Source organism: Hibiscus syriacus, unplaced genomic scaffold (genome assembly GCF_006381635.1).
Source record: "Hibiscus syriacus cultivar Baekdansim isolate YM2019G1 unplaced genomic scaffold, ASM638163v2 tig00110384_pilon, whole genome shotgun sequence".
Taxonomy (NCBI): Eukaryota; Viridiplantae; Streptophyta; class Magnoliopsida; order Malvales; family Malvaceae; genus Hibiscus; species Hibiscus syriacus.
The window spans coordinates 8,343,773-8,360,194 of record NW_024062715.1 but is presented as its reverse complement, the minus strand read 5'-3'; the positions used below and the strand labels follow the sequence as shown (position 1 = coordinate 8,360,194).

The 16,422-nt window shown below is 33.1% G+C and overlaps 1 protein-coding gene and 1 pseudogene across 1 annotated transcript; one reads left to right on the top strand and one right to left on the bottom strand.

Annotated features, from left to right (window-relative positions):
* Positions 1-2,791: 2,791 nt before the first annotated feature.
* LOC120122279 lies at positions 2,792-4,174 on the bottom strand (annotated as a pseudogene).
* Positions 4,175-9,508: 5,334 nt separating this feature from the next.
* On the top strand, positions 9,509-11,937 carry LOC120122201 (manganese-dependent ADP-ribose/CDP-alcohol diphosphatase-like). Its single transcript, XM_039141404.1, is given in 3 exon segments — positions 9,509-9,757; positions 10,864-11,342; positions 11,344-11,937. Coding segments are annotated over 3 exon segments (1,059 nt in total). The 5' UTR covers positions 9,509-9,690; the 3' UTR covers positions 11,857-11,937.
* Positions 11,938-16,422: the final 4,485 nt, after the last annotated feature.

Below are 16,422 nucleotides of genomic sequence, written 5' to 3'. Positions count from 1 at the left end.
TAGAATATTATATAAAAATAAATAAATCTATACATATATATATTATAATGTGAGGAAAAATAATCCAAAAAACAACAATAATAAAATAAAAAACTAAAATATATAATAATAATAACAAACGAAAAAAATATATTAAAAGTATATATGTACATATTAATAAAATATAGTAGTGATATATATATATATATATATATATATATATATATATATATATATTCATAAATTAAAATATTGAAAGGATTGAAAGAAGTAATACTAACAATAAATAAAAGAAATAAAAAATGAGAATAATTAATAATAAAAATACATAATTAAATATGGATAATAATAAATATACTATTTAAATAAATAATAATAAGAAAAAGAAAACAAAATAATAATGATAAAACTTGAAGGGACCAAATTGAACGAAAAACAGAATTGGAGATTGATTTTAGAAGAAATTGGGAGTGAAATAAAGGCTCTAAAGATCGGAGGACCAGAACCGTAGTTTTCCCTATTTCAAACGAAAACACGTGGGTCTGATGTGCAATGGGTGGGTTGGTTGGCTCCATGGGTCGCATATTTAACCAAAAAAAATGTTTTAAAATTTTCATTCCTCCCATTTCAAACCGAGACTGCAAGTGTTCATGTGTTCTTGATGAACACATGAACGCCGCCGCCAAACCCAGATTCCGACCGCCGCTCGCCTGCGATAAAATACAAAAAAAACTTTGGTTTTTCCGAAAGCGCTCTTTGCACTGGTTCCAAATATCAAAACATTTCCAAGAAATTATAAACCTCAGGGGCTAGATCTATATTTGAAGATCTCGAAGACGCCCACTCGTTCATCGGTTTAAAGCCTTTTCTTTTGGGTTTGATTCGAGCCAAGGTGATAGAGAAGACACACATGCAAGGTAAAACGAGAAAGGTACAAAATCTTTACCTTTTTTTCTTCTAAAGAAACTTAAAAAGTTTCGGTTTTTTGCTCTGATATTGCTCGAAGTTCCTGCTTTTATTTCGTGTTCTCCCCCTTACAATGGTACTGATTACATGTTATTTATAGCAAAGGAAAATCCTATATTAGGATTTCAAATCCTAGTAAAAAACTAATGCTCTGTGTTTGTGTTTCATGCATCCACGTTTGCCGACGTGTTTGTTTGCTTGTTGAGGAGTTCACGGCGGCGAGAAAACCGGCCAAGAGAAGCGTGGGTGGCAAGGATTCGCACGACTACTTGGACTCTTGAGTGGAAGGCGTGAGACATGAGGACTCGTGAGGCTTGGAGAGGCGGCGCTGGTGAGAGGCGGCTGAAACTGCTAGGGTTTGGGAAACCCTAGCTGACCTAGGTTAGAGTTTCACGGGTCTCGGGCCATCTGTTGGATTTGGGCCTGAAAAGAGAAGAGAAAAAAAATGTAAATAATATGTATATATTATATAGCTGAATATATAATATAATATAAATATATATTATATAATATAAATATATATTATATAATATAAATATATATTATATAATATAAATAATGAAGAACAAAAATTTAGTGTCTTCACAATTTTTATGGGAGACAGTATTATTTCCCAACAAAATATACACAATATCCCCTATAAGGAGACTACTAAGAGTAACAGATGTCATATGTCAGATCTGAATTGTTGACTCTCATGGCAGCGCTGGTTTTCGAGCTGAAATCATACAATCATATCATGATGTTTTTTACCGGTAAATCAAATCTGAATTACGACTCATACAACAGATCATGTTAGTCTTTTTGGTATAATATTAATTAATTAATTTAAATCAAATATTATATATATATTAACGATTCTCTTAATTTAATTTATTTTTAAAAAAATATTATAAATATAATAATCTAATATTTTATCTCACTAAATAAAAAATTCCTTGATATTATCTAGTCAATGAAACCCATCTCCCGATTTAACACCCGGCGAAATCAAATTCCGACCAATTTGACATTACACTTAAAAGTGATTTAAAAAATGCCGTAAAAATAGTTTAAAAGTGTTTTTTTGAAAACTGTAATTTAAAATTAAACTATTTGAGATGACAGATAAAAATTAATTTTGAAAAAATAAAATATAAATTTTAGGCATTATGTTTTAAATTAAAAATATAGTATTTGAATTATATTTATATTTATTATTACTATGATATTTGAAATATATGAATTTAAACTATAATAAAAATATAAAAATTAATTTATATATATATATATATAAAAACAATAAGTTTTAACATATAAACTTAAAACAATTACGAAATAATAATTTATATATTTATTTTGATAATTAAATAATATATATACTTAAAATAAAAAATCTTTTAAGTTCTATTAATTTATATCTAACAATCAATTTGAACATTAATAAAAAAATTAATAAGTAATTTTATATGTATGTGTATTAATTTGAAAACCAAATAAAATTAAATAATTGAGGATAAAAATATAATTTCACCCCAAAGTGATTTTTCACGGCAAAAGCTAGAAATGTGAGCTTTTGAGAGGTTAACTTAACTTTCCCAACCATAAATTTAAGCCAATTTTTTAGTATTTAGCATTTTTCATTGTCAAAAACATTCTCAAAGTGGCCCGAAGCATGAGTACAACAACCCAATGCCGTTTCAAGTACTCATTACGCCTCTGAGACGGGGATGAGTTGAGAACGGTCTTATGTATGTATCGGAGACGTCTCCCATATTGGAGCTGTATAGTGGGAATTAGTTGCGTACGTCGGAAAATTTTCTGGATACTTATTTGAACTCTTACTTTAATCCATATTTTCCTCTGATCATGTCGACGAATTCATGGTGATCATTGCATCCGATTCTAAGCTTTTGAACTTACTGTTTTCTCTGACATCTACTAATCTAAATGCAAACATGTTAAACGACAAAATCAACAAGAAGCGTAATTAACTTGGGACCAGGCATGCATTAGTACTACTTACTGTGTCCCTTCAATAATTGGTTCTTCTTCTTTTCGGAACTCATTCGCGGTATCTCGCCGTCCATCATCAACCATTAGGAACTTCGGAGAACAACTTCCATCTGAGAAACTGGCCAAATTACAGAACAATCATCATTTGTTCATTGAGGCTTGTAATGATTTTGGAGAAATAATTGTTGATTTTTATGTACTAATACATTATTTGAAGATTTGTTCTTAAGAGTGTTTTACAATGTATCGCACTGAAGATAATAAGCGTTTTATTTTCAGTTCTCAAAAAAGAAGTGAAAATAAGTTTGATCAAATTACAGTGTCATGTTAATTCAATCGTTATACGAACTTAAACCCGAACCGCTCAGCTTCTGCTGTATTATTTGATCCAAACGTGCGGCCATTTCAGGTGTCATATAATTCTTCCAATCCCCAACCTTCCCTTTTCGAAAACACATCTTGTTTTGAACCACTCCTATAACCACTTTCTCACTTTTATTCACTTCCAGATTGCTTAAATTCTCAAAACTACAGATCTTTACAATCTTTTCAGCTACTCCTTTCTGCTGTTCCTCCGATGAGAAAGGATAACCGATGAACTCCGCCAATTTATTAATGTGCAAAACAGTATCAGCTTTCATCTCTTCATACTTCAAGAAAAAAATCTTATCTGGATGTTCCAAACTTGCTTTCCAATACCCCAAAACATGGTCCCAATAAGGTCCACAGAGACTTTCACCTTTACAAACAAACTCAAACGCTTCATCTAGTTCAGGGAGTTGAGCTTGAGTGTTTTGGGATGTTTGGATATGGACATTGAAGTGGTACAATGTAACCAAAGTATCTTTGGGGTCCCTGCAGATGTAAACAATTTTACAACCAGAATCGATTATCGATGTGGGTAAGGAAGAATAAGGAACATGTGTGGCTAGCACAGGAATTCCAAGGTCTCGATGAGTGGAGAAATGGGCATGATCAAGCTCCATGAAAGGCACAACCTCATTAAGCGCCTTGGAAAGCAAAGGGCTGGTTGAGTTTGGAATTGTTGTTGAGCTGAAACAAATCCTTTTAGGAAACTCGGGAAGAGCCAGAAGCCTTGATATTGAAATAAAAGTTCAGAATTACGCCAGATGTTCCCTTTGGGGAGAGTGGATAACATCTCTTTAAAGGATCTCTCAAACTCTTCATTTTCATTCTCAACATGTTTACTTAAGGAATCTAAGCGGCACTCCATCAAGAACAGGCCAATGGGTGTGTGAATACTATGAAACGTTAGCTTTATAAATAGGCTGAATGACAAATCAGACAAATATGTGTATTATACAGTAGAAATTATTTAAGCACCTATCTATGTATCATATATGAAAATATTCCTTAGCTGAATCTATCAAGTGATCTCAGTAGTAAGAGAGAATGTTATTTTTTTTAGAAATTTTGGGTTCAAACAAATAGGTCTTCTTGAATCAATATTATGTACAATATTTTCGTATTTCGCCTCAGTGGTAAAAATGAATATTGTTTTCTCTAAAGTTCTCACGTAAAATTTCTTCATATTAATTGCTCTTCAACCCGAACGTCATCGTTATTATTTTCATCATCTTGACTGATATTATGTTCAATATTTTCGACGTCAACGTGTGTTGCTAGTGTCGACAAAAATGAATGGCTTACGTAGAATAATGATTGTGGAAATGTATAATCAACAATCTCAGTGAAAAATTATAAATAAATGACATCTTGTTTGCACAGGTTGGATGACTATGGTGGAGAGTAGCTTTCTTCAAATATGATGCGTATGAGGAAAATATCGAGTCTAATAGTATAAGTATATAATAATCTTGTGATAGATTGGGAGTTGAATTTTGCATCGATTGTATAGACAATGTATGTTGTGTCGCCCTTAGCACAGATTGCAACCTGGGTTTGAGTTCCGCCGAAATCGCAAAATAATTTTTCTCTGATTTGTTTTCCATCCAATCCGATGGTCAAAATAAAAAGGGAATATATTTAGGTGATCACTAATATAATTTATTCTTAATATTAATTATTTTTTATTCGTCTAATAATTTTAAATTAATATAAAACTTTGTAATATTATATTATATAATAAAGTCATACAATTATAGAATGGTTAAAATTTATTTATATTAAGGCAAAAAGTAATTTTGCCTATGTAGTATTATTATTTTTGCCCATATCTTATTTTTGTATCAATTTAATCGAAGAAGTTGTTCGATTACATCAATATTTAAAACATTTATTATTGTTTAGGGTCTAGAGCTTATGGTTTAGAGGTTAAGGGGATATGATTTAAGGTTTTGGGTTTTGGGTTTTAAGTTAGGATATGATATAAAATAATGCAATTAAATAACTTTGAGGGTTAAATTTATGCGAAAATACAATAAGGGTGAGAATGATAAATTGGGTCCACATGGATTTAAAAAATTGTCCAATGCTCAATCCATACAAATTCAGCTAATTAGGTGATTCACATGATCTTTGGGATACAAAATTGCATAACTAAAACCACACTCAAACATCTTTAAAATATAATATTAATTGTTAAAAATTTCAATTAATTACTAATGAACTATATTTTATATATTTTTTTAGATGAAACTCTACAGCTTCCTGTCAGTAATATGTTCTTGACAAAATTTTTGACAGCCCTACAAAATCTGTCGAGATCAAATTGACCGTTAAACGATCATATTTATTTGCAATATCAGTCTAATAATTTTAGGTCATATAACAATAGTAAGACTCGATATATAAATTTACATGCAAGAAGAAGAAAAGGAATGTGAATTTATTTTCTGTTAGATCCAACAAAATTCATCTTCAACTCATCATTCTTTCTAAAATCACTTATTACAGTTCTTTGTCCAAATCAAAAGAAGTGAACATTCTATAACAATAACAACTCGCGTTGTTTCATCAACAACAATAAAATTATATGAATAATATATATATATATATATATATATATATATATATATATATATATATATATATATACCCTTTCGCTACTTCCAAAAGTAGAGAAATTGGTTTGTTTATTATTTCAATAGGAACCAAAATCCAATATGAGATACGATGTTGGTTCATCCATGAAAGGATTATAAAAAAGGCACAAGTGTTCGTTTTCATGGTATAGATTTGCAAATGGAGTTGAGTGTACCAAAACATTGTAACAATCCGCTGTTTCTATCTCTCGTTCTTCTCCTTTCCCCCAAGATAATTTGGCTTAAATTACAAGCAAAGGGCCGGAATAAACTTAGTTTGCCGCCATCACCCTCAAAGCTCCCAATCAGGGATGGAATGAGGGGATGAATGCGGATCCAAAATTTTAAAATTATCAAATTTTAAAATTTTAGAATTTTAGATTTTTTTATGTATTTTTATTAAAAATTTGTTTTTATCTTTTAGAGGTTCGTCACCCTTAACATAAAATTTTACGTCAATCTCTAATTCCAATTATTGTCAAACAGGGATGGGCATGGGTAGTGTTCGGGTATTCAAGTCAGGTTCTGGTCAACTCGACTAGATTAAAAATATATATCATCCACTCGAAACTCGACCCGACCCTTATTTAGGAGTGACTTACTCGACCTGACTTTTTGATATAAAATCTGAATCTGACCCGATCTGATCTGAAATAAATATATATATTATTTTTATTCAATAAAATAGAATCTAATTGAATATATATATATAATTATTATTGCAATTTTTCCTGAAATATAAGATTTGAAAAAGGTTTTTGAGTGATAAATTCAAGATTAAAGATTTAGGTGATTTGAAGTATTTTTTAGGAATTGAAATCAGAGAAGGGTTCGATTCTAAATCAGCGAAAGTATTAGCTGAAATTGATTGGCGATACAAGCTTGAAAGAAGCAAAATGTACCTTGACTCCTTTGGAGCAAAACCTACAGTTGACTTCGACAATTATTTACGAGACCTTAGAGTGTTCATGATACATGGTCGGAGTACATGTTCCACAAAAACAAGGTTCAACTACGAGGATGGTTCATTTTGTAACCTTCACCTCTATCTACACAGTTTCAAAGCAATATAAAGAGAAGATTGATTGATTTAACTCATACACGGTCAGACTTAATTTTTACTGTGTATCACCTAAATCAATTCATGTAAAGTCCGAAACAATCTCATATGGATGTTACTTTACGTATGGTAAGATATATAAAGAGAAATCCAGCCATTGTTTATTATTTCGAGCTTCAGGAGATTATCAAGTGACTGCGTACAGTGATTCAGATTGGGCATCTACCCCAATCTTGCCCTATAACATGTAAATTAGTCACTGGGTTCTGTATTAAGATTGGAGATTGCTTAGTATCATGGAAATAAAAAAACAGAACACTGTAGCTAGATTTTCAACAGAAACGGAGTATAGGAGCATGGCATCAACGGTGTCTGAACTCGTTTGGCTGAAAGGCTTACTTGAGTATCTAGGAGTTTAAGGAAGAACATCAATTAAATTGTATAGTGATACTAAAGAAGCTCTACAAATAGCTACAAACCCTGTTTTTCATGAACAAACAAACCATATTGAGATCGATTGTCATTTTATCAGAGACAAAATACAAGAAGATTAGTTGAAGCCAAACACATAGCATCAGTCGAGTTGCTTTGCGGATATTATGACTAAAGCTCTTAGCACACAACATGATTATTTAGTCAGCAAGTTGTGTCTGAAAAATGTTTTTTCACCTCCAACTTGAGGGGAGTGTTAGATTTAGTTGCTATTGAAGTTAGTTAGTTTGTTATTAGATTAGTTACGAGGCTACGAGCAGTTAGTCATGCACATCTTTTATATAAACACCTTGAGTAATTTGTTTAATGATAGGATAAACTATACCGATAATCCCCTATGTTTTCAGTCTGACCGAATTTGATTACCGAAAAAAATTAAGGGAAAATGGTCACTAACGCCATCTGTCCGTTCGATTTTAGTCCCTCAACCATGTTAGTGACTTCAACAAAAGAGACTTAAAATAAAATGGGCTTAAACAAAATTAATAGCATAGGAACTTAAATCGGACGAACCGATAACGTAAGGTACCATTTCCCCTTATTATTTTGGATGATCAATGTTGTTTAGACCGATAACAAAAGGGGCTATCGACATAGTTTACCCTTAATGATATAATGAATTACCTTTACTGTGTAAGTCTTAATAAGTACAAATGCCATACTTAGAGGAAAATGAGCATTTAAGCCCTAAATAAATGATAATTGAAAAACAAAATAAATAATATTATAATCTTTAAACCACAAATTATGATTATCAATTAGATGAGACAGATCATGAGCTATTTAAGATCGGCTCGGTTAAAATTTTGGTAAATACTCAACTAGAATAGATTCGATTCGAACTCGAGTTTGATTGAGTTTTTAACGAGCCGAAACGGGTTACTTGATACTTGACTCGCGTGATTAACTCGAAAAGCTCGCGAGCAACTCAAAAATATAATATATTGAGATTTAATAAAATAGAATAAATTATTAATAATATTGACATTTATGTGTTGATTTTTTTTAAATGCAATATAAGGTTTTTATATATTTAAGGTTTAGATTCAAGTTTGAGCTTCAATCGAATTAAGACATTTTTTTTTCATTTCGAGTTTTTTTAGCTTCAATTCATGATTTTGAGTTCGAGTCAAGCTTGAAAATTTTAAACTTAAAATTTTTGAACCAAATTGAGCTTCATTTTAAAATTTTCAAATAGAACTCAACAATATTCGAGCTTGACTCTCAACTCTGCTCATTTACGACCCTACTGAAACTCCGTGTGATCCCGTCGGTTCCAAACAATAAACAAGCTGAAGCTTCCTCACTAGGTCTAAATATTTGACAAAAATTCTAGCCACCACTGATTAGTAATCTTCTTCCGCCATTCTGGGCAAGCAATATAACCAGGCTGTAAAATTAGGAAGTTATACAGTGTGATACTTTAATATAAAGTTAAAATAAAGTGTTATTAGTTTTGTTATTAGTCAAATAATAAAATCGATAAAAAATTAACTAAAATATTATTATTTTTATCTAAAACATCAAATTTTTTAACATTTCCGATAAAAGTACCAAACAATAACAAAATCAGTAGAAAAAAAATAACAAAACCATTAACGACTAATAATATTTCCGATAATATTTTTTTAAATTATATATTAAAACTGCCGCACGTAAATATTTTCATGCAAAATTGGTTTCGTGCCCCTTTTCATATTCTATTCGTCTCAAGTTTTCAAACTTCGGTAAAGTAAGGAACTATTCCACTGATTTATTATTGACTTTTATTTTCAAGAGAGCTAACAGTTTGGGATAAATACAATAACAATTAAAATTTAAAAAAATAAAATATTTTAAAAAGTAATTCGATAGAAATGATATATTCAAACAACAATGATGTATTCAGGCCATTTTAATTCAAGCCTTTTTAAAATAATATAAGACCGTAACATATCTAAAACATTTAGTTATTTTAATGGGCTGAAGGGCATGTGGGCATTTTCCCATCAGGGCTTGTGAGTTTTGTTTTCCCACATGAGGGGACTACCCCCCAATAATTCCTTCTTCCATATCCAACTTCATCTCACCATCTTGACTCACAATCTCTGCAACCACGAACATTTATCATAGGTTTCGTTGCTCCATTCAATTACACCCAGCGAGAACGGGGTATTCCTTGCATTCTGTTTCACTTTTTTTACTGCAAAAGATATGTATTTTTTTTATTTTGTAGAGAGAGATTACGTTCGAGATATACGTCAGGATTGGAACACACATGGTACATAACATGAGCATCCTTAATCACTCGATCAATTAATAATTCTCTCTTGCATAATATTCTTTGATATTTCTTTGAGAATTAGTTTTCCGTTTTGTATGCTTGTAATATTTTCATGGTTAAGAAGCAGAGTGAGAGGAATCTATTAAATGTTGAAATTTATCAAACTTATCTTGATCCGTCTCTCATGGGTTTGATCTGGGATTTTTTTTTTATTTGATGTAACCTCAATGGGGTTATTGATTTCTTTCCCAAAGTTTCAATGAATCATAGTACTTTGTCTTTGATTTTCTTTTTACTTGAAGAATCTGCCCTTAATACAAATTCGAATCTGCCCTTAATACAAATACATGTTTTGTATTTGTTTCTATTTATCTGCCAAAATTACGGACAAACACAAGTATGAGCATCACAATCTTCCAAGGGAAAGTTAGCTGGAGTCTATGTTACTAGGGTTCTTTATTTTTCCTGATGGATACTGAAATAAATTGTTAGAAACATACCTAGTTCAGGATGATTTGTTCATCATGTGGTCTAGGAGATTAGAATAAGAACGAACTCTCTTCAAATGATCTTGATTGTATGCTTCATGTCAATGTTGGCGAATTGTATTTAAAAGTATTTTGCAGTTTATATAATTCAGAATCCTAGAAGGTTGCGTATGGGAATTGGCTGAGTAATTTTCTAAACCGTAAAGTTCTTTGAGTTTCTTACTATTGACATCATCTATTTTCGAGGTCTTGATGTGCACTTATGCACCCACAAAAGTTTAGTCTTATTGAATAGATTATTGGCCTCCAAGACCTCTCCTACGATTGTGAACTTAATCTTTTAGGTGAATCCTCTGCAACGATAAAAAACATGAAGAAACCCGAAAGGTCTAGTGCTTTGTTTAGGTTTAACACATTTGTTTGGGATTTACATTGTTACAACTTTTCAGTAATGTGCTGATGGCTGTTAATAAATGACATTCTCTGCTTCAACTGTATCCACCATGCATATAATTAATTTCTTTAAAAAAAATCACTTTTTAATGAATACATTTCACTACTGATTTATCTCAATTTGGACTTGCGAAATTAATCTTTGAGTTGGTAATATGATAGGAGTAAGAAGTGATTTTCTCATGGACTTGGCAACCGGAGTAGCAAATGGGCAAGGCAGGCATCCTATATTTTCCTTCGGTGTTATTGCTGATGTTCAGTATGCTGATATCCCTGACGGTCACTCATTCCTCGGTGTTCGTCGGTATTATAGACATAGTATTCTTGTTCTACAAAGGGCAGTCAAGAGCTGGAATGATTGCAAGAATCTTAACTTTGTGATTAACTTTGGAGATATTGTTGATGGGAAGTGTCCCAAGGATCAATCTCTAGATGCTGTGAAGAAAGTAGTAGGCGAGTTTGAAAATTTTCATGGTCCAGTATATCACATGATCGGCAATCATTGTCTTTACAATCTCCCACGGGATAAGTTACTCCCTTTATTGAAGATACCCAATCATGGCGGTGGTCATGCCCACGCGTACTATGACTTTTCACCAACCCCAGGTTATAGATTTGTTGTACTGGATGGATATGATATTCAGTGCAATCGGATGGCCTATTGACCACCCGAATACATTGGAGGCCATGAAAGTACTGAATGAAAAAAACCCGAATTCAAATAAAAACAGCCCGGAGGGACTGGAAGGTGTTGATAGAAGGTTCGTTATGTTCAATGGAGCAGTTGGAAAGGAGCAGATGGAATGGCTCAATAGTGTACTTCAGGATGCAACCAATATGGAACAGAAAGTTATTGTATGTTGTCATCTGCCATTAGATCCAGGTGCAACAAGCAAAACGACGCTTTTATGGAACTATGACCAAGTAATGGATGTGATTCACCGGTACGATTGTGTGAAGGTTTGCCTCTCCGGGCATAATCACGAAGGAGGATATTCAATTGATTCTCATGGAGTTCATCACAGGGTTCTTGATGCTGCTCTGGAGTGTCCTCCTGGTACTGATGCTTTCGGGTATATCGATGTTTATGACAACATGTTATCGCTTGTTGGCACTGATCGATTGGAAAACACCGATTTTAGTTTCGATTCTTAAACAATTTTTTTTATAGAAGATCAGTTAAATTATTTCATCAAAATGTATGAAGTGTATGTTACTGTAATTTGATCGACTATTATTTGATAATAATAGAGCAAAGTGGAGCTTTTTAAGCCAGTATGAGCATTCAAACGGTTAATTTGATAATCGATTGAATTGAATTAAGTAAAATTGAATTAATTGGATTTTTCTTTAATTGTTAATCGAATCAGTTTTTCTTTTTAAATATTAATCGAATTGAATAAAGTTTGATTAATTCGATCGGTCATTGATTGCACTATAAAGACTGATGTTGAACATGTCATGATATGTAGTGGGATATTGATGATCAACATAGAATTTGTCCCTCCTATATAATGAGAATAATATTTTAGACCGCTTGATTGAGTGAGACTATAAAATGAATGATCATGCTTCAATATTAGATGAACTATAGAAGTGTGATTGATCCATGATTTGTGTTCAAACTAGATACAAAGGACAAAAAAATTGGTAAATAGAACTTAAACGCAAAAAGATTATGTTGAATAATGATTTCTTGTAACTCATGCAACAATGATGCATTATTAGATGTCATTCATTGTTTATAATATTACAATCGTTATGGATATTAGTGCTAATGTTACATGAATATGTAAGGATTACAATTTATAGTTGAAACGAAAAATTATAAAATTAAATTACATGTATAGAAATTGGTTACACACAAATAAGATATTTAGTTAAAATTAATATATATATATATATATATATATATATAATGAATTGAAGAAATGAAGAAATTATTGAAACCCAATTAAATTGAAGAAATAAAAGATTGAGAATGTTACATAGGCTTATCAAACTTCTGGTCCAAGTCCCATATCGTTCCCTTCTTGTTGTCACCTTCTTCATCAATTGAAGTCATCTCACATCGAATCAATTTGATCATTGCTATCACCAGGGATCGAGGGAATTGACGGGCATTTGTTTTCTTGAAAATTTTAAAAATATTATATAATTTAAATATTTTTATTTATATTTTCTATTGATAATTTGTTTTTGTCTCCAACAATTTCATGAATTTAACCCTAGAATTTTATAAATTTATCTCATAACATAAATTATGTCTTGGTATATGACTATCACTAATTATTTAATCCCTTGCTCAGCAGCTTGATATCGTTTAAGCAAAGTCTCGAGTTTGAATACTCGTGTATGGAGAAAATTCCTGCTAGGAGACTCGCCCACTAAAACTAGATGTGCGATTAAATTCGAGAGGGGAAAAACCTTTAACCCAAGCTTTACTTTTTCCCATGCACAAGCAGATTGAGAATTGGAACCCGTAAGTGAATTGAAAACAAAAGCTAATGAAATTAGAGAAAATAACCTCAGTGACCAAAAATGCCTTATAATATACGAATTTAACCAACTTTTTTTGGATTTGCCAAAATGACCAACAAATTCGCAACGCGAATTCCAATTTCGCAACCCAGTTTCCAATTTCGCAATGTGAATATGTAAATCGCAACACAGAAGTCAAATTCGCAACGCGATAGTCAAATTCGCAACGCGAAAGTCAAATGTTTTTACGCGAAACACAATATTAATTTCGCAACACAAATGTAAACAGTATTATCGCAAATCATCTCTAACCTAAAACCCTAAAGTACAACTCAGTCCCATCTCCATCTCTCACTCTCTACGGCGACATCCATCCCCATCTCCGACGAAATCTGTCCCCATTTCCGACGAAATCCATCTATCTCCATCTCTCAGGGGCAACCCTCACAACCATTCACGGTCAGAAATGGAAAATCAACCACCGAGGGTTAGTTTTTTAATTATTTTTATTTTTAAATTTTTGTATTATTATTAGATTAACCATTTCACTGAGATTGCTAAATTCATTCGGTTGCTGCTAATACTGCTAAATTGTTTAGTCTTTAACCCTGTGAAGTTAGTATTTGTCTTTGTTTTGTCTTTTTGTTGAAGAAACCCTAAATCGCAACACCAAATTCACAACGCGAAAATGAAAATCGCAAACTAAAATCGCGTTGCGATTTTCATTTTCGCGTTGCGAATTTAAGTTTCAGAAACTTCTTTTATTCTGTAAATTGAAACTTGAATGAATTGTATTTCTTCAGCCAAAAAACAAAGACAAATACTAACTTCACAGTGTTGCTAATTTAAGTTTCAAGAATAAACTACTACTCTTTATGTTGTCCTTGAACATGCACTAAACCTATATGTTGTCCTTTTAAATGTTTATATAAGTGCTTACTTCTGGAATGTTATCTGATGCATTTTGTGAACTATGATGGAATAATGACTTGGGTGAATACCGTGCTAGTTTGAAACACATTTGGCTTTGTTTTCACTGTTTAATATCATGTCTGTTTATAGTGTATAATTTGTAGTTTTTGGTATATCTAACTTGGTATGTTTATTATTTTTGTAGAAATTTTTTTCGGCTGCATTGACCTTAAGGAATAAATTAAGCCTAGCCACTAAAATTGCGTCGACGCTTACACCTCTACAAAGAAATTTGTTTGAGGATACTTGCTTCGGGCCATGGCTGAAAGTGCAACATACGGGTGGAGATACTATGTTGACACATTTGTTTCTTTAGACCATGACTAACGATCTACCCGAGGGGGTACAACGTGGTGATGAGGAGATATTGTTTCATTTTCCTCTGGCACCGGCGTATACTTGTTTTGGACGGGAGGAGTTTTGCTTAATCACCGGTCTACGCTTCGGACACTATGATGTAGGTCGGTACACTAGTCATATCACCCGCCCATCATGGTTATATCGGATTTTTCTTGAGCTGGAAAAGTCGAAGCCGAGTATACACGTCGACGACTTGAAGAGATTATTTGATAAAGATGGTTTTACTCGAATGGATGACCTTGATGTTGTCCGAGTATGCCATTTATTACTTTTGCATGCCGGCTTTTTAGGCAAATAAGGCAGACAACCAATCTCCGATGACCTAATATTATTGGTAGAGGACTTAAATGCATGTAACCTGTTTCAGTGGGGTTCATATCTATGGAAAGCTACCTGGAAGAAGTTGTCGTCTGCCTTTGAGGACCGAAAAAGTTTGCGGGGCGATGGTTCTAAATACACTTTGACAGGCTTTACTTGGGCCTTTAAGGTAAGAATTTCTATATAATGTTTCCAAAATTATAATTAATTATTTAACAATTACTAATGTTTGTGTATTATATTGTTTTGTAGATTTGGATATTTGAGGTTTTCCCCAGCATGCGGACATATGCGATAAAAAGATCAAATGATATTCCTAGGGTTATTACTTGGAAGATGATCCGCATGTTGGATTGGGAAGATTTACTCCCATATACGACGATGAATGATGTAAGTTAACATACAAATAATATATGGTATATAAACAAGTTATTACTAGTACAAGTTTAACTTTGTTTGAGTTTTTATATTGTTAGGAGGCCAACTATCCATTACAGAGGCTGACACCCACAGAGGCTGAGCTTGCCACTGATTGGTGGCAAGCTAGTAAGTGGTTTTTTGATGGGACGGATGATGAGCACCCCCCACCTCGAGAGCCATCACCTGATCGGGCCGATTCTACAACTCGACACCCGGAGCCATCACCTGATCGAGCCTCTTCTCCACCTCCACCATCACCTATTCCATCACATCATCGAGCCTCTTCTCCACCATCACCTCATTATAGGCGACCGACAAAGAGGCCACGACATTTATCTCTCTGTTCTCCACCTCCACGGGATGAGTTAGGGGAATTACGTGATGAGGTCGGTACTTTACGTGAAGATAATGGTGCATGGCGTGATAAGGTTCGATCTTTACGTGGTGAGGTGGATTTTTTACGCAATGGCAATGGTGTGCTACGTGGTGAGGTATCTACCTTACGCAATGAGGTTGCCGCTCTACGCGAGATTATTTCATTGTTGCAGAATGAGGTTAATACTCTACGCAATGAGGTAAATTTGTTTAATACTATACTAAAAATGCAAATAACTTTTTTTCGGAATTATTTATTTATTTATTTACTGATTTATATATTAATTTATTTTCAGCGGCCCAATAAGGTAGATGCTTTACGTCGGGTTTTTCTTGCACGACGGGGTTCACGCATCAAACGTCGTGCACGTGCCATTACGTCTTCGTTCACCCCACTAGTGCCAAGACTCCGTAAGAATAAGCCTGATGCACCTATCATCATTCAAGAGGCGTCTTCTATCGTTCAAGACGCCCCTCTCATCATCGAAGAAGCCCCTCCCACCGTTGAAGAGGCCCCTGTCATCGTTCAAGTGGTCCCGCCCGCCGTTCAAGAGCCCGATTCATTTGGCGTCATATATTGACATATTGATAAACCCCCTATCGTGCCCGATATGATGGATGTGTGTTGGCTTTCGTATGAGTTATCGGCCAGTACCATTCTTCAACAGGAGATGGAAACACTACCGGACACAATTACGGATAATATCCTTTGGGCTAAGACCGCAATTGATTTTTATCTACATGAGCAGAGCAATGAGTGTTATTCTGACCTATGCCAAATTTATGATGCTATTC